The sequence below is a fragment of the Chiloscyllium punctatum genome, chromosome 8 (genome assembly GCF_047496795.1).
Source record: "Chiloscyllium punctatum isolate Juve2018m chromosome 8, sChiPun1.3, whole genome shotgun sequence".
In the NCBI taxonomy this organism is placed as follows: Eukaryota; Metazoa; Chordata; class Chondrichthyes; order Orectolobiformes; family Hemiscylliidae; genus Chiloscyllium; species Chiloscyllium punctatum.
Window position 1 is genome coordinate 78,136,024 of NC_092746.1, and position 15,815 is coordinate 78,151,838.

Genomic DNA, 15,815 nt, shown 5'->3' on the forward strand with positions numbered 1-15,815 from the left:
TCCATGGTGAAGATGAGGCGTTGGGGGCTGGGGAAACGGAAGTCTTGAAGGAGGTGGAGGGCGTGGGTGGTGTCTCGAACGTATGTGGGGAGTTCCTGGACTAGGGAGGATAGGACAGTGTCGAGGTAGGTAGAGATGAGTTCAGTGGGGCAGAAGCATGCTGAGACAATGGGTCGGCCAGGGTGGTCAGGCTTGTGGATCTTGGGAAGGAGGTAGAACCGGGCAGTGCGGGGTTCTCGGACTATGAGGTTGGAAGTTGTTGGTGGGAGATCTCCTGAGGTGATGAGGTCCTGTGTGGTCTGGGAGATGATGGTTTGGTGATGGGGGGTGGGGTCATGGTCGAGGGGGCAGTAGGAAGAGGTGTCCTCGAGTTGACGTTTGGCTTCAGCAGTGTAGAGGTCAGTGCGCTAGAGTACCACTGCGCCCCCTTTATCCGCTGGCTTGATGGTGAGGTTGGGATTGGAGCAGAGGGATTGGAGGGCTGCGCATTGTGAGGGTGGGAGGTTGGAGTGGGGGAGGGAGGTAGACTGGTTGAGGCGGTTAATGTCCCGGTGGCAGTTGGAAATGAAGAGGTCGAGGGCAGGAATTAGGCCAGCGCGGGGTGTCCAGGTGGATGCAGTGTGTTGGAGGTGGGCGAAGGGGTCCTCGGAAGGTGGGCGGGAGTCCTGATTGTGAAAGTAAGCTCGGAGGCGGAGGTGACGGAAGAATTGTTCGACATCACGACGTGTATTAAATTCATTGATGCGTGGCCGGAGGAGGATGAAGGTGAGTCCTTTGCTGAGGACTGTTTTACCTCGGTGTATAAACAGTCCCTAGCAATGTTTGCTTCTCCTTGCTCTTTCTTGGTTATCCCAAACTTACTCTGCAGCTTGATCCTTCAAATTAAAATTCTCTCTTTCTAACACATTGATTTCACCTCTTAGTACTCTGCCTCCTTTACCTTTTTGCTTATCATTCCTAGATGTAGAATATCAAATGAACATAGGTTCAACTGTTCAAATATTCTAAATAAGATAACCTCCTTGTCTCACGATTAGTTGAGTAAGCCTGCTCCAAATGCAATTGTGTCCTTCGTTAAATACAGAGACCAAAACTATTTTGGCTTTACACCACTGTAGCAAAGCATCCCTGCTTTTGTATTCCATTTCCTTTGCAATAAGCAACATTATTTAATTGGCTATAGTTGCACATCAAGTTTCTGTGAGTCATGTACTAGGAACATGTGTTCACTGGTACATCAGAGTTTTGCAATCTCTTTCCATTTAAAAAGTACTTTATTTTGCTAAATTTCTTGCCAAATTGACACTTTCTGACATTATACTGCACCTAGTAAATTTTTGCTCATTCATTTAACTTATCTATATCTCTTTGCAGTACCTATATTATGATAAAAGAGACACTATAAATGGCTTCATTGGTCAGGATTGGGGCTGACAGAATTATCCCAAGTTCTCACTTCTGCTAGAAAGTGCCAAGGTGTGGATGTTGGCTAAGCACAATAATGATCGCAGCTGTAGTACTTCCAGTGGTTAAACATAGCTTATGCCACAATTTTTCACAGTGAACTTCACAAAAGCATGAGTTTTCCATTTGTCTGGGCCAAGTATTTGAGAACACGCTGTTCAAAATATTGTGTTTCATACTGTGCTCTGCATTGGGGCGGCACAGTGGCTCAGTGGTTAGCACTACTGCTTCTCAGCGTCAGGAACCCAAGTTTGATTCCAGCCTTGGGCGACTGTCTGTATGGAGTTTGCACATTCTCCCTGTGTCTGCGTGGGTTTCCTCTGGGTGCTCTGGTTTCCTCCCACAGTCCAAAGATGTGCAGGTTAGGTGAATTGCTAAATTGCCCGTAGTGTTAGGTGCATTAGTTAGGGGTGAATGTAGGGGAATGGGTCTGGGTGGGTTGCTCTTCAGAGGATCGGTGTGGACTTGTTGGGCCGAAGGGCCTGTTTCCACACTGTAGGGAATCTAATCTAATTGGATTTTTTTTTCATTTTGCATTGGAACATGTCAGATCCTAGATAAGCTTATACAGTTAATTTTGAGAAATAAGTCTTCCCAAGGTGGAAGAGTCAGGAATGACACCCAGGTTATTGCTTGGTTAAGATTATTCAGCAATTCCTGGGGGTCAACCTTGGCCTCTGCCTAAAGTTGATGCAAATAAATGAAGTTATTAAGTGGTATGAGAATGAATTATTCTAGTTTCCCATCTCATTTTCCCCTATCCTTGTTGAGCAGCCCCAGTGTAGAGATGCTGAGAATAGATAACATTGTTAACCAGTTTCCAGATTCTCTGTGAACTGTTCGGTATGCAGGTATGCCAGCTGAAAATGAAGCATCAAAAGTTACACTTCCATATTTTTGGTACTTCTGGCCCAGGACATTTTCAGCTGAGTTTGAAATCTACTGGTTTACAATTTCTGTCCACAGCTAGGAGGTCTTGGTCACACAGTCAGATTTAGGGTTGCAAAACTGCAGCTGCTCTTTTCTTTGCTGGGCCTAAAAAGAGAGTAGTCAAGGCAGAGAATGGGCAAAAGGGGAGTGGAGGTTTGTGAACATATTTTCACTTGGTCGCCTTATGTCTTATGAGAGCTCGTTTAAAACAGTGGAATCAATGGCCTGGGAATTGGCCAGCTAACATGTTGACCACAGCAGATTAATGATCCAGGGCCAGCTTGAAAGCAGGAAAGATGGTAACATCATCTCAGGAAATGAAGGAAAGAAATAAGGTCAATAACATAGGCTTTTAAGAAGAAGCTAGGCTCAGATTATTTGCTTTACCTGTTGATAAGCCATATTGAGGAAGAAGTATCGTTCTGAGCGACGCATTGGAAGGCAGAGACTGTAGATGGTGTGAACTGAGGCAAAAAAGAAACTCAAAAGCCCCAACTGCTTACGACACTGCAGCCAATGTTCCAGCCAGGCAGGAAAACGACGATATTTAGTTCCAGAATTCAGCTGGAAAGCAGATGCCAGCAAACCTGCCAAGTATACAAGTGAGAGGAGAGTAATCGCAACCACAGGCAAGGTCTTGTTCACCATTTCAATTGGAATTTTATAGAAGTCACTCTGTTTGTTCTTCACATAGGGGTGAACAATGTCTCGGATGAATGAATATATATAGAAGAATATGGATAAGCCAATTGCCACAAGCACGGGGCCTTTCCAGAGGGTAAAGAGATGAAGGGGCATGTTTTCTATCTCCTTTGCTGAAGCCAATGTTCCCATATCAACTGGGGTAAAGTCCAGCTGCCGAGTGAGTTCAATGATCTGCTGCCGGGCTTCCACCACATTGCTGCAAATGTAAATCTGATAGATAACAGACAATTAAAAAAAGTATCAATGCTTTTGAAGGCAACATTTTTTTAACATAATCATTAAACACAAACTTATTTTTGTGCTGACCTATTGCAAGCTAAAATAAAATTTTACAGTGTTAAATCAAGAATCACAGTAACCAAGTCACTTTACCACAATCTTCTTTATAAACAAAACAAAGAGAAAATATCACAACTTCACGTATTTTAAAAAATTAAGAGATTTTGTTCCATTCTTAATTATTGAAGACTTTTGATCAGAAAAGAAAGACCTAACTTTAGGAAACGGAACTGAATTTATCTGGCAAAAAATCAGCGAATTGTAACATGGAATGCAATCTTCTGTTCTCGCTGCCTGTGAACCAGATAGCAGGAACAGCACATAATTATAGTAGGGATGGTGATTAACCTGAATCGACCACTTTCCCATCTCCACCAGAATTAATGTCTGGACAGGAACGCCCATGATCAACATTCCTACTTGTTGCCAATTGAAGTACTTTAATTACCATTCTGCCAGACTACTCTTCAACATCAGTGAGCTGATGCAAGAGTTCAATGACAGTGCTTTCAAATGACATTTCCAAAGATGTAACTTGCTCACTGATGCTCAGTTTGAATACAACCACACCAATTGGCTCCTGACCTCATCACAGCCTTGGTCCGAATATGAACAAAAGGGGTTGAATTCTAGAAGTAAAATGACAGTGAGTGTTCCAGTCATTAAGGTAGCTTTTGACTGAGTGTGGTATCAAGGGTCCTTTGCAAAATTGGAGTCAATGGGCATCAAGGGGCAAATCTTTTGCTGACTGGAGTCATACCTGGCACAAGGAAGGTGATTGTGGCTGCTGGAGGTCAGTCATCTCAGCTCCAGGATATCTCTGCAGGAGTTCCTCAGGTTAGTCATGTAGGTCCAATCATCTTCAGCTGCTTCATCAATCAACTTCTCTCCATCATAAGCTCAGAAGTGGGGAATCTTTTTCTGATGATTACACAATATTCAGCACTTCCGTGGGTTGGGGGCATATCATGGTGGCTTTTTGCTAAATTTCTATTCCGCAATGTAATGTGAAGATTTTGGTTGCAAACTTCACAGTTGGATAAAGTTATATACTACAGAGCTCCATATTGTAGCACTAATGACTTCCTTTAGAAACTCCATGGCACATTGTGTCAGGGCAATAACATAAATTAAATAACATTAAAATTAAACTTTTTGATATTTCCTGCAGATCATTTGTTCATGCATCCTACATAGATATCACTGTTTTGAGAGTCCTTGAGGCCTGACTTTAAGTGTGAAGGTAACATGGGAGAGCACAAATGCAGTGTTGTTAGCAAGCTCAGCAAGAACTACAACCTCCAGCGGCTACCACACACAGCCTCCAGAGGAAGGAGCAGCAGGTGAAGATCTCCGAAGAAGGTAGAGGAGACGAGTTAACCACATATCTACAAACCTTGCTATTATTTTCTACAGTTCTTGGAAAGACAATGCGGCTGCTATTTGGATGCCCCAGGCCACGATTATTGAACTGTGCGATCCACTGGAGGAGGTCTTGTGTTCAAAAGGATGGGATGGCAATTCCAGCGGCTATGACATCACAACTGCCTTGAAGTTTTATGCAAACGGCTTGTTCTAAGAAGTAACTGGAGAACTGTGCAGCGTCCCCAATTCTTGACACATAAATGCATCTGAGATGTTATTGAAGATATTTTCTCCAGATCACAACTGTTCATATCCATCTCCCATGACAAGGGGAGTCAACCAGCTTGGGCAGCAGGATTCTCAACCAACTCTGGTTTTCCTTAGGTGCAGAGTATTATCATCTGTACCCATGTTATTTTGACAGTGCCCTATCATTGACTTGCATCTCCTTGTCAATGGAAATGTCTTCCACTCCATCAATGCTCAAGTTATTGTGCCCATTAATGCCAGGTTTTGGGTTTAGGCACTAGAAATCCCTAGTGCTGCAATGGTATTTACATACTAGACAGCTCACCAGTTTATGTCTCCTTCAAGATCTTTGGGGGATACAGGAATGGCTGCTGGGAGACAAGGCTTTCCCTGTTCAAAAGCAGAATCAGAACCTTAACGGGAGAGACCTTCAAGAGCATATCGCAGACAATGCATCATTGAGCCCAAGAGGTAAGAGAGAACCTAATTAAATCCACTTCCAGGATGAATAGCCAGGTTTCAATCTTATTTAATTGTGTTAATATGGCAAGCAGCCCCTGCTTAGTACAAAGAACATGTGGATCTTGCATTTGTTGCAGTCTCTCACCTTTTCTGTTGCTGAACAAATATTTCACGATCCATCTGAGTGTGCACTTCATATCTTTGAACCTACTTTCAAGCTTCCACATATTACAAGTCCTACTGACCATTACGGAAAGAGAAGCAGTGAATCAGTACAGTAACATTATTAGTGCCAAGTTTAGGCAGTTTTTAATGCTTCAGTTAACATATCTATCTTGGTTTGCAGGAAAATCTCTCATGATATCTAGCAGGTTGAATATAATAGCAGGTTGAATATAATACCAAGGTATTTTCTTTTGACCCTTCCGTTATCGGCTAGCCTTCATAGTTTCAGACTGAACATAGATTGCTAGATTGCCCGACAGCTGGAGGTGAGAGAAGCAACTTTGTGCAGCTTTTTTCAGCAGATCACTGCGTTATGAGGGAGAGTGGACATGTGAGTTATTCATTGTACATCTTCTAGCCTTGAATGACAGTGTGCTCCCTTAAAAAGATGATGGACAGAATGGAACTTTCCCTCCAGTGGTGTATGTAATTATCACTGATTCCGTACACTCCTTGATATGATGGGGGTAAGCATGGAATGATGTATGCCAAGCCCTAGTACAATAATTGCATATTGTGTTTGCCTCAGTGTCCATCTTAAATGCAGTACCTTGGCTGCAGTCACTAACATCATAGCTCAAGGATACCTTCATCTGAGGCTATCTGCTGTCAAGGAGTTGGTTGCTTGTCAGTTGCTAAATAGAGTCATAGAGATGTACAGCACCGAAACAGACCCTTTGGTGCAACTCGTCCATGCCGACCAGATATCCCAACCTAATGTAGTCCCACCTGCCAGCACCTGGCCTATATCCCTCTCAATCCTTCCTATTCATATACCCATCCAGATGCCTTTTAAATGCTGAAATTGTACCAGCCTCCACCACTTCCTCTGGCAGCTCATTCCATACACGCACTACCCTCTGCCTGTGCTTGGCCAGTACAAATTCTTTCATCCTAATCATGTCTGAAGAGGCTGCTTGTCTCTCACATGGATGTGACTTAACGAGATCCAATACTTCAAATGACATTACAGCAGTAATTTTAACAGTATAACTCAAAATACATTTACAATGGTATTTCATCTATGCCACCTTTGCACCTCAATAAGTTCTTTTTTTCCTCTCCCTTCCTTTACTTCTCAGTCCTAACTTCCACAGTGGGATTGGAGGGAGCTGCTCTGTTGATAGTGCGGTTCTGCCGGAAGACTTGGCGGTCGTTCCTGGGGTATTTGGACTTAGAAGGCCCAGTCCTACTCAGACATGTCCTGCCCAGATGCAGGATCACCCCTCTCAGCTTGAACTGTTGCTGTTTGGGAATCACAGGAGGCGGAAAAGTGGAAGGGATGGACACTGCTGGACTGTTTTGAAGGGAAGTTTCTGGGGGTTTTGAATGTGTCTCTTCCTCTCTGTGTTATTGCTGGTACCATCCTGTCTCCCTGAGTGAAAGGATGATCTGGAGTGAGGTCAAAGTCCGTCGTCTCCTTGTTGGCATTAATGCTGAATACCTATGGTTACAATGATGGGAGAGCAAGTCCAAGCAAAAATCTGGCAGATTCTGAGTGTGTTGGATCTGGGTCTCCATGATGATCACTATTCTGCCAATGGAGACACACAGACGCATACACATTGGAGCTAGCACAGTCTGACAACATTGAAAGACTCTGTCATCCTGCTGTTTAACTAGTAAGTTCCTCTGACAAACCTGTCTGTTGCATGTCTGTGCATTTTAACAAAATCAATAATAGCTGAGACTTGAAATTGTCTTTTGCCTGCAGCTGAGTTGGTGCCTGGTCTCCGGCAGCCCTCTGGGCACCAAAGATATGGGCTGTTTCCCCTTGATAGCTATGGTGACTTGTTAATGATGTATTCAGAACAAATTCCTCCCAAATCTAATCTTACTGCAGAGAAATCATGGCATTAACCTGGGTTGTTATCTCAATCCAGGCTGGCTGTGTTTGATGGCATTGTCTCCTGCAGCAAGAAAAAGCACTGCCCTCCTCTCCACCATTCCATTTACCAGAACTCCAGAACCCTGTCTCAAAGTGGAGAACTATCTTGCGTTTCGGGTTATTCCTTCAGTGATAATAGTGGACCACTGCAACGTGAAGGGCTGTTTCTGGCTTGTAGCATCTGAAGTAGTGTATGGGTGAGATTTAAATATGGTATCAGTAACATCAACACTTGCAGGTCCTGGTAGTGGTGAGCACTTCTGCCTCTTCTGTCATGCGATTACATGACAGGGGTGCTAATATCCCAGTTGCAAAGTTAGACTGGCAGAGAGCAGAGCATTGTAAAAGAAACGCCACTGTGAGCCATGCAGACTGTGTACCATCACAAATACTTTAATGGAAAATGGGAACATTTAGTCCTTTGACTTTGGAGGTTTACTGATTACAAAATAACGTATCTTAAAAATGTAGCTTAGTTTATAAAACGTAGTTTTGGCCTGACAGTAAAATGACTTTAGCACTGGTAAGAGAAAATTGATCTCTTCATTATTAGCTTTAGACATGAGTCTGAGCTCAACGGGTATATGCTTGCTTCTGTCACATGATAATGGATTTAACCCTGGTCCAGACACCTCAGCAGACCAATCCAATCTGACACATTAGATGAGATATTAAACTGAAGCTCTATATGTGCAGTCAGCTCTTCTAAAATATCCCCTGACAATATTCAACAGCAGGGCTCCTCGGGTTCTGATGTATAACTATTCTTTTAAGCCAAAATCATGAAAGTGTATAATTGGTCAATAATAATAGCAATAGTAATTGGGATCTTGCTGTGTGCAAACCGGCTACCATATTCTACTGCTCCTCAAAGTCACTGGTAGTGATGCACTTTGGGATATCCTGAACATATGAAAGATATTAAATAATTGATAGCTAACCTTTATAAAAATGTGGTAAAGTGAACTTTTAGGTGAATCATAAATTCCTAAAGAAAATCTATTAAATTTTACCAACAAGTCAGCAACCGCGATAATACACACTGGCAAAATTCTATTAACCTGATTTCTGGTCAAAAACAGTTCTCTAGATTTGCAAATTACATGAAGGATAAAAATACATGACCCAGTTTCTTCCTGCACTATCACACAGTGCAAACTTGTTTCTTTGATAATGAATACATGGATTTTATTTTATCACACTCATTCTTGGTGTATGGGTATTGTGGGCAATGCCATCATATTTGCCAATCCCTGGCAGTGAACCAGGCACAATTGAGTAACTTGTAGGGCCTTTTCAAAGGCATTTATGAGTCAACTATATTAATGCTGGTCTAGAGACAAATATAGTCCGAACAGGGCAGGGGCAGTAGATTTCATTCCCTGAAGAACATTGATAAATTATTTGGTTTAATTCTAATTATGAAGAGTAGGGAAGAAAACATTTTGAACCACAGGCCAAATAGACAAAGAAGTAAAAGGACTTAAACTGGGACTAAACACACAAGTTTAGTACCATTGCATTGGTTAAAGGTTAAAGTCAATGTTTTGTGGAATTAAAATATTTTGTTTCAAAGGAGGTGGAGTAGATTTACTTAAAACCACTTCTTTGATAACATGGGTTGCATATCTAATTGTGGGAGCCTGAGTTTGATGAATGCTGAATTCTCAGTATTTTTAACTCGTGCTAATTCAAACAGTAATTGACCAGATATCACAGTTTTGCAACTGGTTTGAAACGGCCAACCTAGCGCAATCATACCTGTCGGTTAGCATCTTTTGGACCAAACTGCAGTGCCCAGGCAGATATTACATTAAAGCCTTTTACCACAGTGGAATTAGGAAACAGTGAAGCAAGGTACTCTGCGTTGGCTTCTGGGTATTGGTTTATTCGTACATTGTTACTCACATCCACGAGGATTTTGCCTATTAGTAAGTGCTTGAGGTCCCATAAGGAGGTATAGTGCTCTCGATGCATAGCAACAAATATAAGATTGGTTTTCAAAACAGCATCTTCCTGATGCACAATTTCAACAACTGGAGGGAAGAACCCAACAGCTCGTTTGGGGTTTCTGCTCCCTATTACAACAGCGTACCCAGATCGGATTAATCTGATTGCCAGTGATTTTGCAAAGTCTCCACTTCCTAAAATCCCTATGGTAGACTTGGATGCTTCCTTAAAGCCACTCATGTCATTCGGTAAGAAGGTCTCACTGGCGTCTTTCACATTCCTCATGATGGAGATGGAATCCATTGCTGAAAGACAGAAACTGTTATGATGGGTTGGGAGAGGAGAGAAGAGAAAAGGAACACAATTATTGCAATACATTAATATTTCCCAGATGCTTTACTTATTTATATGTTTGATGATTGCAAAAAAAATGAATGACAGATTTTGAAGAATATTTTTGATAAATATTCTGAATTGTATTGAACTTAACTGTATCTGTAATTTGGTTGAAATCCAAAAGTCCTATTATTGGATTTGAAAAGGACAACTCCAAAAGCAGAAATTACACTTCAAAAAACTACAAACGATTGGTCACATATTTCAAAAGGGACCATCACATTTGTCCATTGCCCTTTTCCTGAGATTATAATTCCACTCACTTAGCCCTTCTCATAAATGCACACACACACACTGACTGCTGGTAACATAATACATCCCATTCTTTTCTAGTCTACTGAACTAGGTAGCTAGGGATTAGACATGTGACAACCTACATGAATTCTAACACCTCTTTCAATGTCAATATTTAAAATAATATTTCAGGTAAGAAAATTGTGAAATTTTACTTCCTTTCTGAAGAACTGAATATTGCTGTAAAACTGTCACCTGCTTATTAAACTTAAATTTTATCATGGACATTTAGTAGATCTCCAAGTCCATACAAATTTTCACTATTGCAGTCTGTTTGACAGAGGGCATACTCCTTGTTTTTTATTCATCTCACTGCATTGACCTCAAACCAAGTCAGTAACCAAAGTACCATGACCCCATGTACAATCATCTCACATAATCTTAGGTGCAGAGAATTCCAAAGACAACAACAGCATATGCCATATTTAGGTTATTTTTGTCATAATGATGAGGAAATAATACAAACTCTATAATGAAAATGGATACTATGGACTTAAATACTGATATCACTAACTAGATATTCAAACATGTTTTCAGATCGTCCAGTGCTTTATGCTTCAAAACATCATTTAAGATGTGTCTGGACAGATGCATGAGTAGGTGGGGAGCAGAGGGATACAGATGCTTAGGAATTGACCAACAGGTTTAGACAGTACATTTGGATTGGCTCAGGCTTGGAGGGCCGAAGGGCCTGTTCCTGGGCTGTAAATTTCGTTTGATCTTTGTTCTGTATCACAAGCACAACATAACACATGCATTTTATACCCCAATTTTAATAAGAGTTTTTTGAATTCAGCCCTAGCAATGCAACTTCAAAACACAAAGCAGAAGATCATTCCTCTTACTCTCACTGGGCACTATAATCACAGCATAGATACTAATCAATTCACTGAGGCAAGTTCGAAGTAAACTTGAAGTCAGACTGGTTATGTATGAAAATATTAACTGCTTAATGCATGTCACAGACATACTGTCCATTTCTGCAGCATCAAGCAGATGGCTAAATGCAGCAACTGATTCGAATTTTTCATGTATTAGCATTAATATATTTTCAACATACAGACACAGATCCACTGACTTATAATTACAAAACTGCACCACTCTTTAACAGATGATTACGTTAATTTTATGAAAAGAAATAGTGAAAATTGTGAGTACGTAGGAAATACTACTTACCTGAAAAATCATCAAATATTTTTACCCACTTTAATACATAGTAAGGAAGAGCAGCAAAAGACAACAAATTGCATCTATGAGCAGAAAGCAGGAATTTCTTACTGACCTTGTTGTAAAGGCTCACCACCTCTTTTACTGATCTCTCCGCATAAATACTAGGTATGCTTAAAGGAAATATGATCTGGTAGGGAAGAAAAGAGGTCATTATTAACATTAGGATGCATTTGTGACTTTGAGAAATATTTTCCTTGTCCTGAATGACTGTTTTCTATTTTGAAGAGAACACCAGGGACTCATCTGCATGCATACAGTGTTCTGTCCAGCATCGCGTCACAGATCTACAGACTGAGTCATTTACCAGCCCCACGTTTTCTTTCTCCTGCCCTCTTGTCTCTCCTTCATTTTTTTTTGACTCAGGGATTCATTAATGAATCTTAAATATTGGTTCAGCAATTACTGTCAATGGAAAAACCATAATAACCTTCAGTTTTAGATCATTACAAAAAGTTAAATTCATATTACATTTGGATTAGCAATAGGCATTCATTATATCAAGACACTTTTAACTAACATCTAACAAATAGTACATGCAGGAACTATAACGTCACAGTTATTCTACTTTAGTCTTAGCTCCAATTACAACAGATTCAACTGAATATTGTCTGTTTTGTTTGAAAAATACATTATAAATTAGCAATTGATTGAATTAATTACCCTCAGTTGCCCTGCAAAAAACTAATAAATTAACAACATAAAACAAAAACGCGATATAACTTGAGGCACTGCACACATTTTTGTTGCAGGTATCAGAAAGTATGGTAGAGAAAACTGACACGAAAATCCAGAATCACAAAACCATTATTCCATGACACATGATATAGATTTTTAATTGAACAGTCGTTTTATTATTACAAGCATTTAGTGTTTTGGCACTGGAACTATTTAGTGCATTGTGCTTATGAGGCGGAGGTGGGAGAGGAACAGATCAAATACTCAAAAATTAATTCCCTAATATTCAAATTTTCAATAAATATACTTCACCTTAGCACATAGAACAGTACAGCACAGGATCAGGTCCACCATGTCTGTGCTAACCATGATGTCTTTCTAACCCAATCCCATTTGTCTGCGCATGTCCCATCTGTATCCCTTCATTCCCTGCCAGTTCATGTGTCTGTGTAACTGCTTCTTAAATGTTGCTATTGTATCTGCTTCTTTCAATTTACCTGCAGTGCATTCCAGGCACCTACCACCCTCTGTTGCCCCACACATCTCCATTTAAACTTTCCCTCTCTCACCTTAAACCTATATTCCTCATATTTGACATTTTCATCCTGGGAAAAAGACTCTTGACTATCTCTGCCCTCATAATTTTACATACTTCTATCAGGTCGCCCCTCAGCCTCCAACGCTCTAGTGAAAACAATGCAGTTTGTCCAACCTCTCCTTATAGCTAAATCAGGTAATGTCCTGTTAAATCACCTTTGCACCCTTCCTATAGTGCAGCAACAGAAATGCAGACAATACTCTAAATGTGGCCTAAATAAAGTTGCAACATGACTTGCCAACTTTTATACTCAACTTCGAAGCTGAAGAAAAATGCCTTTCTTTATCACCTTTTCCAGTTGTGTTGCCACTTTTGGGGAGCTATGGATTTGTAACCAAAAATCCACCTGAAATCAATGCTCCTAAGGGTCCTGCCATTTACTGTATAATTTCCTGTTGCATTTGACCTCTCAACATATATCATCTCACATTTGTCCACCTGCTTTCTCAGCCCAACATTCCAACTGTATTCTTTGATAACCTTCCCCATTATCCACAACTTCACTGATTTTTGTGTCTTCTGCAAAATTACTAATCACACCAACTACATTATCATACAAATCGTTTATATTTATTACAAACAACAGAGGTCCCAACACTAATCCTTGTGAACACCACTGGTCACAGATCACCAGTCAGAAAACTAGATCAAGCTGATTTTGTAATCAACTTTCCTACTCACCATGGATCCCACATTATTTAATCTTCTGGACCAACCATTCATGAAGTTAGTAAAATTCTTTACTAAAGTTCACTTAAACAACATCTGTGACTTGCTCTCATCAATCGTCTTTGCCATTTCCTCAAAAAACTCAAATTTGTGAGACAAGACCTCCCCTGCACAAAGCCATGCTGACTATCCCTCATGAGTCCATTCTTTTCCAAATGTGATTAATCCTGTCCTAAGAATCTTCTCCAAGAATTTTCCTACCATTGATGTAAGGCTCACTGGCCTATAATTTCTGGGATTATCCTTGTTGCCCTTTTTAAACAAAGGAACAATGTTGGCTATCCTCCAGTCTTCGGGGACTTTTCCTGTAGCTAAAAAGGCTCCAGCAATCTCCTTCCTTGCCTCTGATGAAGAGTCATCTAGACTCGAAATGTTAGCTTGCTTTCTCTCCATGGATGCTGTCTGACCTGGTGTAATTTCCAATATTTTTTTGTTTTCAGTTCCTCCCTTGCCTCACTTAGTATCCTGAGATAGTCCCATAAGACACTGAGGACGTATGTACCTTAACGTTTTTCAAAACATCAACATCTCCTCAATAGTATAAACATGCCCTAGAATTTCAACATACCCTCCCATCACGTGAATACCATCATTAAGGACCTCACACACTCCCTCTGGCTCCACACATAAATTCCCTCCTTTGTCTTTGAGTGGACCAATCCTTTCCCTAGCTGCCTTCTTGCTCCTAATTCCTTGCCAGGGTGAGAAATTCCCTGGGATTCTCCTTAATTCCACTTGACAAGGAATTTCATAACTAAATTTAGCCATCCTAATTCCTTGTTTAAGCTTTCTCCTGTTTCATTTATATTCGTCAAGGACCTTGTATGATTTCATTTTCCTTAAACATAAGTATGCTTTGTTTTCCTTTTTGATTAAATATTCAATATCTCTTGTCATAGCATCATACAGTCATAATCATACAGCAGACAAACAGATCCTTTGGTCCAATCAGTCCATGTCGACTATAATCCCAAGCTAAACTAGTCTCACCTGCCTGTACCTGGCCCACATCCCTCCAAACATTTCTTATTCATGGGCTTATCCAAATATCTTTTCAACATTGTAACTGTATCGACATCAACCACTTCCCCTAGAAGTTCATTCAACACGTAAACTACTCTCTGCATAAAAAAATTGCCCTGAAGTTTTAAAAAAATCTTTCTCCGCCTAGTCTTGAAATCCCCCTACCTAGGGAAAAGACACCTGCTATTCACCTTACCTATATCCCTCACAATTTTATAAACTTCTATAAGGTCACCCTCTCAACCTCCTACACTCAAGTGAATAAAGTCCTAGACTAACCAATCTCTCCCCTTAACTCACACCCTCCATTCCTGGCAACATCCTGGTAAATCTCTTCTGAACCCTCTCTGGCTTAATAAAATCCTTCCTCTAAGGGAGCAACCAGGACTGCATACAGTACTCCAGAAGAGACCTCATCAACATCGTAAACAATCTCAAGATAACTTCCCAATTTCTGTACTCAAAAGGTCTGAGCAATGAAGGCAAGTGTGCTAAACACATTTTTAATTACCTGCAAGCTTCAAAATATTATGGACCTGAACCCTAGGTTTCCCTGTTCTGCAACTCTACCTAAGGCCCTACTTTTAATTGTATAAGTCCTGCCATTGTTTGTTTTACCAAAACGCAATACCTCACATTTATCCAAATTAAACTCCATCTGTCAATCCTCAGCCCATTGACCGAATTGACTGAGATCTCTTTGCAATCTTACATAACCTTCTTCACTGTCCATAATTTTAGTGTGATCGCAACCTTACCAACTTACAAGCTATATTCTATCTAAATCATTTATATAAATGATAAACAATGGCTTTGTGCATAGGAAATCATGTCTCACAAATTTGATTGGGTTTTTTGAAGAAGTAACAAAGAAGATTGATGAGGGCAGAGTGGTAGATGAGGTCTCTATGGACCTCAGTAAGGCGTTCAACAAGGTTCCCCATGGGAGACTGGTTAGCAAGGTTAGATCTCACGGAATACAGGGAGAACTAGCTGCTTGGATACAGAACTGGCTTAAAGGTAAAGACAGAGGGTGGTGGTGATGGAGGGTTGTTTTTCAGGCTGGAGGCTTGTGACCAGTGGAGTTTCACAAGGATCAGTGCTGGGTCCTCTACTTTTTGTCATTTACATAAATGATTTGGATATGAGCATAAGAGGTACAGTTAGTAAGTTTGCAGGTGACACCAAAATTGGAGGTGTAGTGGACAGTGAAGAAGGTTACCTCAGATTACAACAGGATCTTGACTAGATGGGCCAATGGGCTGAGAAGTGGCAGATGGAGTTTAATTTAGATAAATGTGAGGTGCTGCATTTTGGGAAAGCAAATCTTAGCAGGACTTATACACTTAATGG

The 15,815-nt window shown here is 40.7% G+C and overlaps 1 protein-coding gene across 14 annotated transcripts in view; it reads right to left on the bottom strand.

Annotated features, from left to right (window-relative positions):
- Nucleotides 1-15,815, bottom strand: part of steap2 (STEAP family member 2, metalloreductase) — a 226,015-nt gene that overhangs the window by 185,283 nt on the left and 24,917 nt on the right. For 12 of the 14 annotated variants that reach the window (XR_011961378.1, XM_072575875.1, XM_072575874.1 and 9 more), the window contains 3 exons: nucleotides 11,490-11,564; nucleotides 9,329-9,836; nucleotides 2,782-3,309 (listed from right to left, as the gene is read on the bottom strand). Coding sequence is in view for 13 of the 14 variants with exons in the window: in XM_072575875.1 (XP_072431976.1) it covers nucleotides 2,782-3,309; nucleotides 9,329-9,820 (1,020 nt within the window). In the remaining variant the exon portion in view is untranslated. The remainder of the gene's footprint in view (nucleotides 1-2,781; nucleotides 3,310-9,328; nucleotides 9,837-11,489; nucleotides 11,565-15,815) is intronic. The other 2 variants (XM_072575876.1, XM_072575877.1) reach the window with 1 other exon arrangement.